The sequence below is a fragment of the Argopecten irradians genome, chromosome 8 (assembly GCF_041381155.1).
Source record: "Argopecten irradians isolate NY chromosome 8, Ai_NY, whole genome shotgun sequence".
NCBI lineage: Eukaryota > Metazoa > Mollusca > Bivalvia > Pectinida > Pectinidae > Argopecten > Argopecten irradians.
In genome coordinates this window covers 14338307-14349041 of record NC_091141.1, presented here as the reverse complement: position 1 = coordinate 14349041, position 10735 = coordinate 14338307, and the positions used below count along the sequence as shown (strand labels likewise).

General features: G+C 39.4%; 2 protein-coding genes across 2 annotated transcripts; one reads left to right on the top strand and one right to left on the bottom strand.

The window, feature by feature from the left end:
* Nucleotides 1-3468: 3468 nt before the first annotated feature.
* LOC138329446 (putative tyrosinase-like protein tyr-1) lies at nucleotides 3469-6136 on the top strand. Its single transcript, XM_069276457.1, is given in 4 exon segments — nucleotides 3469-3867; nucleotides 4095-4204; nucleotides 4427-4766; nucleotides 4769-6136. Coding segments are annotated over 4 exon segments (2202 nt in total). The 5' UTR covers nucleotides 3469-3483.
* Nucleotides 6137-7965: 1829 nt separating this feature from the next.
* LOC138329445 (bifunctional peptidase and arginyl-hydroxylase JMJD5-like) lies at nucleotides 7966-9615 on the bottom strand. Its single transcript, XM_069276456.1, has one exon. The coding sequence runs from the start codon at nucleotides 9584-9586 to the stop codon at nucleotides 8210-8212; it is 1377 nt and encodes a 458-aa protein (XP_069132557.1). The 5' UTR covers nucleotides 9587-9615; the 3' UTR covers nucleotides 7966-8209.
* Nucleotides 9616-10735: the final 1120 nt, after the last annotated feature.

The window sequence follows — 10735 nt, the reverse complement described above, 5'->3', positions numbered from 1 at the left end:
AGTGAAAATTGTTTAAGTGTTCTGCACATTTTTCTCCGTCTTTCTGAAGTTTAAACGTTCTAATTTTACCACTTTTATCATTTTTATAAAGTTGCAGCACTGGAAGTATTTCTAAAAAAGAAAAAGTCAAAAAATCTTTTTATCGTATACACGAGAAAAATAGGCTCGAAAGATACTGATGCCGGATCATTCTGAACTCTTCCGAACATCGTCGCGACAATCTCGAAGTAACAGGAGAGTTGTGAAATCTAGAAAAGATCAACAGTTTTTTTATAAACAAAAAATGTGGTCGACCTCAGCAGACTGGATCTAAAAAAAATAATAATGCTCGCACATTACAATATTCGAGACACACAATATTTTACGGTGTGTGAATTAGATGTTCAAATACTAACTCTGTGGACATAAACAAGAGGCCCATGGGCCTTAACGGTCATCTGACTATTAGTACAATACAACATAATCGTTTAAAGATTTTAGCCTATTTGACCACTGTGACCTTGATTGAAGGTCAAGGTAATTCATTTGAACAAACTTGGTAGTCCTTCATCCCAGCATGCTACATGCCCAATATCAGTACCCTGGGCCTTCTGGTTCTTAAGAAGAATTCATTTAAAGATTTTAGCCTATTTGACCCCTGTGACCTTGAATGAAGATCAAGGTCATTCATTTGGACAAACTTGGTAGCCCTTCATCCCAGCATGCCACAGGCCTAATATCAGGTCTCTAGGCCTCTTAGTTATTCACAAGAATTTGTTTAAATGATTTTAGCCTATTTGACCCCTGTGACCTTGAATGAAGGTCAAGGTCATTTATTTGAACAAACTTGGTAGCCCTTCATCCCAGCATCCTACAGGCCAAATATCAGTACCCTGGGCCTTCTGGTTCTTGAGAAGAAGTTGTTTAAAGATTTTAGCCTTTTTGACCCTCGTGACCTTGAATGAAGGTCAAGGTCATTTATTTAAACAAACTTGGTAGCCCTTCATCCCAGCATCCTACAGGGCAAATATCAGTACCCTGGGCCTACTGGTTCTTGAGAAGAAGTTGTTTAAAGATTTTAGCCTTTTTGACCCTCGTGACCTTGAATGAAGGTCAAGGTCATTTATTTGAACAAACTTGGTAGCCCTTCATCCCAGCATGCCACAGGCCTAATATCAGGTCTCTAGGCCTCTTAGTTATTCAAAAGCAGTTGTTTAAAGGATTTTAGCCTATTTGACCCCTGTGACCTTGAATGAAGGTCAAGGTCATTTATTCGAACAAACTTGGTAGCCCTTCATCCCAGCATCCTACAGGGCAAATATCAGTACCCTGGGCCTTCTGGTTCTTGAGAAGAAGTTGTTTAAAGATTTTAGCCTTTTTGACCCTCGTGACCTTGAATGAAGGTCAAGGTCATTTATTTGAACAAACTTGGTAGCCCTTCATCCCAGCATGCCACAGGCCTAATATCAGGTCTCTAGGCCTCTTAGTTATTCACAAGAAGTTATTTAAAGGATTTTAGCCTATTTGACCAGTGTGACCTTGAATGAAGGTCAAGGTCATTTATTTGAACAAACTTGGTAGCCCTTCATCCCAGCATCCTACAGGGCAAATATCAGTACCCTGGGCCTTCTGGTTCTTGAGAAGAAGTTGTTTAAAGATTTTAGCCTTTTTGACCCCTGTGACCTTGATTGAAGGTCAAGGTCATTTATTTGAACAAACTTAGTAGCCCTTCATCCCAGCATGCCACAGGCCTAATATCAGGTCTCTAGGCCTCTTAGTTATTCACAAGAAGTTATTTAAAGGATTTTAGCCTATTTGACCCCTGTGACCTTGAATGAAGGTCAAGGTCATTTATTTGAACAAACTTGGTAGCCCTTCATCCCAGCATCCTACAGGGCAAATATCAGTACCCTGGGCCTTCTGGTTCTTGAGAAGAAGTTGTTTAAAGATTTTAGCCTTTTTGACCCCTGTGACCTTGAATGAAGGTCAAGGTCATTTATTTGAACAAACTTAGTAGCCCTTCATCCCAGCATGCCACAGGCCTAATATCAGGTCTCTAGGCCTCTTAGTTATTCACAAGAAGTTATTTAAAGGATTTTAGCCTATTTGACCCCTGTGACCTTGAATGAAGGTCAAGGTCATTTATTTGAACTAACTTGGTAGCCCTTCATCCCAGCATCCTACAGGGCAAATATCAGTACCCTGGGCCTTCTGGTTCTTGAGAAGAAGTTGTTTAAAGATTTTAGCCTATTTGACCCTCGTGACCTTGAATGAAGGTCAAGGTCATTTATTTGAACAAACTTGGTAGCCCTTCATCCCAGCATGCCACAGGCCTAATATCAGGTCTCTAGGCCTCTTAGTTATTCACAAGAAGTTGTTTAAAGGATTTTAGCCTATTTGACCCTCGTGACCTTGAATGAAGGTCAAGGTCATTTATTCGAACAAACTTGGTAGCCCTTCATCCCAGTATCCTACAGGGCAAATATCAGTACCCTGGGCCTTCTGGTTCTTGAGAAGAAGTTGTTTAAAATTTTTAGCCTTTTTGACCCCTGTGACCTTGAATGAAGGTCAAGGTCATTCATTTGAACAAACTTGGTAGCCCTCCATCCCAGCAACCTACACGCCAAATATGAGTACCCTGGGCCTTCTGGTTCTTGAGAAGAAGTCGTTTGAATAAAAAGTTTACGCACGGCGCACGGCGGACGGCGGACGGCGGACGGCGGACGGCGCATGGCGCACGACGACGGACGGTGCATGATGACAATAGGTCATCCTGACCCTTCGGGTCAAATACTCACTCTGATGACCTAATAAAATATGTACATTTTTTGTTGTTGTTTTGTATACCAATATGATTTGCTCATGTATGCCAGAAGGAAAACGTTAACAAACACATGTGCGTTTACGCTTATTACCTCGCTAACCACGTGCAGGTCGTGACGACGTCAGTCACGTGATACGATTCGGAATACCGACAAAAATCGAAGGTACTGAACAAGGCGGTGATTGAAGGCGCTTTATTCAAAACCAGCAATATGTGATCCCTAGATAGACCGACATATGCTTTTGGGGAGCTAAATTATCATGTTACATGTCCATGTTCAAATATCAATTTTTAAGCGACAAATCGTTACAGTGAAATTAGCATGAAATATAACTGTAAGGATGCTCCATCGCCAAACATATCCATTATTTGAACAATAAGTTATCTTTAATCATGTATATATGTCTTTAACTAACAACGCAATTAATTATATTTAATATTTAGTCTTGAAGTAAAATAAGAAGCTCAAACTTTTCAATAATGGTAATGGTGAAAAGTAAGTAACTTTTGTAACTTAAGAAAAATACTGCATGTAGTTCGTCTGCTCCAGTTTTTGATAGAGAAAAACACCCTTCGTCAACGGTGGAGCATCTAAAACCCTAGTGAGTAAATCCAGGGAGTAAATCACGAGCCCCATTTTCTATGTTGTATTGTAATGGTATTTATTTTACTACTTTCAGATGCAGTGGTTTGTCGCATCATTATTAGGCATTGCCGCCATCATCCAAATTATATCTGCCCGATTCCGTGCCATCTATCCCCCAGAAGAAATCATACAATGCTTTGATGAAAAGCGTTTCCATAACAATGCCACCGATCCGCGCTGGGACTGTAGCCACAGTTGGTGTGTACAAAAGTTCAGGTGGCATATGGCAAAAAGATTGTGGCATAATATTTCTAGTGAAACCAATCAGTGGGTAGAGGAGCTTCTGCGCATGACGGAAGGAGACCGTCGGCGGAAGCGACAGGCGGAGCCATTGAGAGTTCGACAAGAGTATCGCCGTCTGACAGACACTCAAAGACGAAACTACCATAGAGCGATACAGATGCTTAAATCAGATTCGGTAAGCGATGTTTTCGTACACAAATGGTGGATCCCTTTACGTTGGTATGCAGCTAGCTACAGTACTTTACATAAACGATTATATATTGCGATTGAACACTATTGCAGAATAAATTGCGCTTACTAGAATACGGATATAATAAATTATAAAATTACAACCTGAGCTGTCTTTATGATATTTATTTGCGTTTTGCATTGATAATATCAAGGACTTTGTTGCATTTTCAGTCCATCCATCCAAATCGGTACGACGCATTAGCAAATCTTCACCAAAAACTTGGCGACGATATACACCATGGCGCAGCCTTTCTGGGATGGCACAGGGTTATGCTTATTATGTAAGTATGAACTTTCAATGACGAACACAATTTAACGTGAAGTTACTGAAATACTACAGCAAAGCATAGCAAATAGATGGAAAAACCCGGTTATGTCGTCGAATATCATTGTTGGGGCCATTGTTACCAGCATAAGCAGCATCGTGTGAAATTAATGAAATCTGGTCGAAATAATGTTACTTCTAAGAAATCGAAACATTTCCTTTTGATCTTACTTTACAGTTATGAGAATGCCCTCCGCCAGAAGATCCCCTCTGTGATTTTACCATACTGGGATTCACGGATGGATGAACGTCTAACCAATCCAAGTCTTTCAGTAATGTGGACCGATGAGTTTGTGGGTAACGGCTTTGGGAGAGTCGTTAACGGACCATTCGCCTACTGGCAGACTCCTTCAGGGCCACTAGTCAGAAACTTGGGCCAGGAGGGCCAACTACTGTCGAACCACCAGACACAAGCGATTCTGTCGCGAGTCAGAATGTCGGACATAACCGAGCCATATGCACAGCCTCCTTTTGACTTTGAAATTCGACACGGAGAAGTCCATAAGTGGATTGGCGGTATATAATGGCGCCCGCGGAACATTCCGCGTTCGATCCTATATTTTTCCTGCATCACGCTTTTGTGGATTACTTGTGGGAGCTATTCCGTGTGAACCAACGAAGAGCAGGGGTAGATCCGACAACAGACTATCCTCGGAGATTCGGTCCCGCTTCACAGTCCCCAACCTCTAAGATGGGATTCGGAAAACTCAACATGATCCACGGTCTTAGTGATATATACACGTCACAGATTTACACGTATGAGAACTCGCCTACGTGCACATACAGACAGACGACATGTGGCAGTAAGTACCTCCGATGTGAGGTTCGATTCGGATCACCGAACTGCGTAAGTGTTACTGCAGCCGAGTCTCGTTCCTTTGGTAACGGGAATCCGTCTAGAATGGGAACATCTAGATCAAGACCCATTTCCCGTTCCGGTAATAACCAAAGTCCACGGTCAAGGTCTCGCAATGCAGGTGCACCCAGAACACGTGGAGGTGCGAGGAATACAAACCTGGCTCAATCACGAGGACAGACCCAAACACGTGGGAGACAAATGCCTTCTGGTGGGCCACAGTCACGTGGTAGACCGAACATGTGGTCTCAACAGACCCCAATAGCTCCACCAAATCAAAACAACAGACAGATGCCGCCATTTCCGCCAAATTTCTTCGGCAACAGAGCGAAACGGAGTGTTGGGATAGGAAAACACGTGGAAGACCAACTACAGCATTTCAGTGGCATGGGGGAAATCTGTCCAGTGAAAGAGCCACCACACGCTATACAGAACCTCTTCGAAATGAACGGAATCACGGACACGAGAGTTTGGGTTTACGTTCCCGTACAGATTGTACTAAAACGGAATCCCAAACTTCAAACATTTAACGTCTTCCCAATTCGGAACTCCAAAATGGTAGATAATGTTGACCTATATGATCCTACACAATATGAAAGCTTAAAGGACCAATTTGTTCCGAAGCATGTTCGGGGAACTCAGCAGTGCAAAAAAGATAGACATGATTCTGTTTTCATGAAAATGATGGTCCATAGCAATGGTCTTAATTACCATGGTACCTATAGAGAATTCGCACTACTTGACGCGAGACAACCGTTTTCTTCAGCAATTGCTTATGTAGGAGTGAAAAGTCCGGAAAAGCATTTAACGGAAGTACTTTTTACCACGTATGACGAATGCGGAAGAGTATGTCAGCCATATTGTCGTAAATCAGGACGATTTGTTCCTTGTTCAGGAGCAATGCAAGTAACATCGTACCCCCCTAAAATGTACGGGAGGGACTATGGCGATGCTGTGCGGCTTGTGTGGGACTTTACAGAGGGGTTACCCGTATTGAATCATGATAGGATCGCTGTGAGATTTTTATGTTAAATAATTTATTTCTTATTTGTTAATTGTCTCGTCTGTTTCGTTATCATTACATTGTGATCAAAAAATGATTGTGTTCTGTTATTTTTCTTTTTATTCATTTAAAAAAAATACGAATACTAATGTCTACTACTTCAACTTTAGTATAATAATGATTTAAGACATAAGGATCACGTTTGCTACCCTTGGCCGGCCCGTTTCTAATTTTGTTGGGAATCGAAAACAAAATAAACCCAGTGTCACCAGTAGCCTTCCAAATAGCTATAGCTATGCAAATAATTCATGTTTGTGATAAACTTGTCAATCCTTATAAAAAGTCAAACAGCTTTACAATACAAGAAGCTGCAAATCTGACTTTATCCCTCGCGCTCCACTGTTGGTACAGTTATGTAAGAAAACCCAAATAAATGATGATATTTATCAAACTCAAGTCATTAGCAAAAGGCACAACTAAGGCACTAACATATTTCATTGCAGGTTTTTACATGTATACAGAATGTTTGGGGAAGTTGGGCTATTATTATATTTTGTTTCAATGGCAACAGAAAATCATAAATGGAATGCCAATAGCAAAAGACACGACTACAACACTAACCTACATACAGTATATGGAGAACGTTTTGTTGAGTCGAGTCAAACGGTACATGTAGAAATATCATCAAACGCATTATTCATTAAACTGTTCATTTTCATAACAAAATTACGCTAGGAGAAGAACAATTTTTACTCGCGTGTTCTTTAAAAATTATTATAATGCACCAGAACAAATGTTTGTAATGTTGTATATCGTGGAAGAAACGTGCAACAAAAATGTTTGCTTTTCCTTATTATATGATAAATACTTCGTATATTGTCATGTGTCACTATCATTGCGTATAACATATACCAGCTGTTCAGATGCTATCACCATATCTAGTTTTTACGTAAGGCTACATGTTACCTGGCTCATACACCTTTATATTGACTATATCAAGCGGAATACGATGTGTTATTTAAAATACGCTCCCTACGAGCTCGATTATTCGTTTTAAAGAAAGCTGAGAAAGGGAGCGGACAGTACTAGCGTAGTTTTGTTCTTGGAAAAGACACAACATCTTATAAAATCTGGATGACATGATTTCGAGCCAGTTATCTGGGATATAATGCAATTTAGGAAGACAAAACTACATGGAGATCATCCATCAAGAAGACTGGTTATTTTAAAGCTTATACTTAGGTCTTTATGTCAATCCATGCTTGATCTAATTCGAACTTCAGACTTAATCAGCTGGTCTGTAAAGACATACCCAATACTTCAGGATTTACTATGGTAATCAGCCATGTTATATAATGACAGTGATAGTAACACCTTGATATCGAGGGAGACAGTATCATACATATGATTTAGATGTAATATCATTTTCAAGGGGACTTTACTTTAAACCAACCATTTGTGTAATTTGACCAACGAAATATGTTAAGCACATCATTGTGTATATTCGAGTACCACTGGGTTAATAATGTTATCTTTCCTTGACGGAGTGACAGGTGACAATTGTGTCCTTAGTGTAGCGTACATTGGAACAAGTCACGGGACAGGTCAGACACAATTATAGGTCAAGAGGTCACCGGAACAGGTATATTGTCTCTACTTTCATCTTACAATGTATGTACGACATTGTAAACATATAACATGTCGTAAATCATTTAGACTATACAATCCCGGTTTGTAACGACGGATATGATTGGATACACAGAATCAAATATTTATCCTCGAAACAAAATACTGTATTATTTCCTTTTAGTCAATCGAGTGTATTTTAAATAAATAGATCTTACCGTATAACATGAAATGTTCGTTTGTGTTTATTTTGTGGTTTTGAGCATTTAAAGCAGCGTGCAGAAATATTTGTAGCTGGTCAATGAGACAGGATTTCAATAATGTATAAAAACAGGTTTCATAGTGTAAAAAATATTTGATTCCACAGCACCCTCGGAAACAACGAGTATCTAAACTTTGAATATTTAATGTTATAACGTATATTGCGCCACATGTAACTGTATAGAAAACGTCATATGCGTTCAATTTCCAAAACTTTACTTCCACCAGAAACTGACAGAAAAACTAACCGACAGAGACTTGACGAAGTGCCAACATTTCATGGGGATAAACAGCATCTCACCTTCCTCCAGAATACATTCACAGCAGGTGGCGTTCCTAAAGCGTGGAAACATGGTGTAATCAGGATGTTCCACATCGACCTGGCTTGTGTTGTCCATAAAGCCGTCGTGTGGGTACAAAAAGGGAGTCATGGACTCGGAATAGAGACGAATGTATTTCCGACCAACGACTTGGGCAAGAAAGTTCTCTTTTGGGTCGTGGTGTAACGGGGACACCGTTCCTTTTGGTCCAAACCAGGCGTTTATGTCAACATCCTCAGCGTCCTCGTCACATGAACTAGACCGTTCACTTTCGGTTAAGCCCAAGACGCAATAGTCGGGTATGATTATATCGTCCTGCAGCTCTGGAACTTGATTAAAAAGTTGATGTTGTGCCAAATATCCAATGGGCTCATCTTTCACATTCTCTTTTGTGATACATTGGTCTATGAATTCATTAACTGTCATCAGTTTCTGCGTCCATTTGTCGTCTGTATATTTAGAACCTAATTCAATAGGAACCGTTCTGTAGCCAGCTATTTTCCGGAGGTAGCTAGGTGACCATCTTCTATTGCTCATAGATGGCCAATGACCCATTGAATCCGTTATAATCACGGGTCTCTTTGCAGACAAATATTCTCTACGAAAGAGCTCCATAGAAGGGCAGCAAATTCGCTGAATTTCCTTCTTGGTATTCATTTCAACGTCGATGTTTTCCAACTTTTGTCGTTTCGGATCAGTTTCGCACAGTTTGTGATTACCACTTTCGTTATTTTCAGGACAGTAGCATTGTGATTCTTTTACCAAATTAAGGTTTGTTTTAAATGGTTGTTTCCTTGATGTGGATGCTTTAGACATGGAATTTGCACCCAACCAATCATGAACATATAATGACACTTTTGTCAGAACGTTTTCAAAAATAGGTGCCCCCATTAATAGCCCCATATCTAATGTTTTAATTGAGTTGGCAAGGTTTTCCTTGCATACGTCACTTTCGATACTGTCCATACCGATTGTTGCTGTGGCTACCTGACTAACTCCCTTCAGCAGTGATATCAGCGAGTACGTGTGTCGCCAGCAAAGACTAACGTCCTTCCAGTGTCCAGTGTTCAGTTTCTCCCATGTAAGGTCAAGCAAAGGGTCACACAACTTGACACAAAGTTCATACTCACTACCAAGAAATTTGTCGACGGCACCACCCATCAGACTGGCGACAGATGGTGCCATTTCATTTGGCGTCGCCACACAGCATATCAAAGTTGTTTTCGATTCCGGAACTTCTGCCAGTAACTTTTGAAGAAGGTTCGAGGTCATACTGTATATCTGTTGAAGTAAGCAAATAACACATTAAGTCTATAGTGCAGTTCTTGATGCTAAATCTGCATAACAATGCAATCTTTAGTTCTTCATTTATTTTTGTTTTGGATGATGGATTAGATATATTATAATACATTAGTTGTGTCCCTTATTAATCAAACTTGATGCTTTTAACTTATTGTTTGAGACCTTCACTAAGTATAATTTATTATAACCACCTAACTTATAGCTATAGATTCTGCAAGGGCATCACTGTACATAAATAGAGGGAAATCCAAGTTAAGAACTAAAATCATTTTGATAATGTTCACTAAAATGTATACATACGGGTTTTATTTTTAAAATGTAAGTGTAAAATGGGTTTGACAAACTTATTGAAATCTCAAACTTGATTAGCAAAAGATATTCTTCTGCTATTATCACTATTGGACCTTTAAGAAATTCTCTTCAACTTAATGGATATTGATGAGAGCTGAACTATACATGTTTTTATTGTATCTATTCTATGAACTTTGTGAATAGATATTTAAGGTATATATAAGACGTTTGGAGACTACGTTAAACTTCAAAAGGACAAGATCAAAAGTTTGAGTGACGTTTAAACTTTACCAACCATTTATAGAAAGGTCAGATGTGTAATGACTAGACTCATTAATTAATGAATATAAGACGCCATTCAAAACTAAAACTAATCACGCGTGGACACACATCCAAGTCGTACAGTGACACGAACACCAGCAGTATAATATTGGCACACACATCGATATTTAAAAAAAAAATCATGACTTGTTTGTTTTACATAATAATTTGCACAAATCTTATAATGACATTTAGTTAGCTTTCAAAATATTGCTAGTTTATCTTATGATAATCATCAGACATATGTGGTAGAATCTACTGATATTTCTTGCACTTATATAATTAGTTACAAAGCCAAAAGTCAATAAAATTGAATTGACCGCCCCCAACCGCTAGCTCCAAAATCCAACCTTTCTTCCATAAAATGTTTGCTCATACCCATGCATCACTTATTATCCTATATTAATGTAGAAAACAATGTCAGTTGATATTCACAACTTGATCATTATGACCAACACCGACTCCATTAGCTTTTAAATAAGCAATGTAGACCACCTCCGTTTCTTG

Coding starts and splice junctions, on each gene's coding strand:
- LOC138329445 (XM_069276456.1), bottom strand. CDS start 9,586: ATGACCTCGAACCTTCTTCAAAAGTTACTGGCAGAAGTTCCGGAATCG.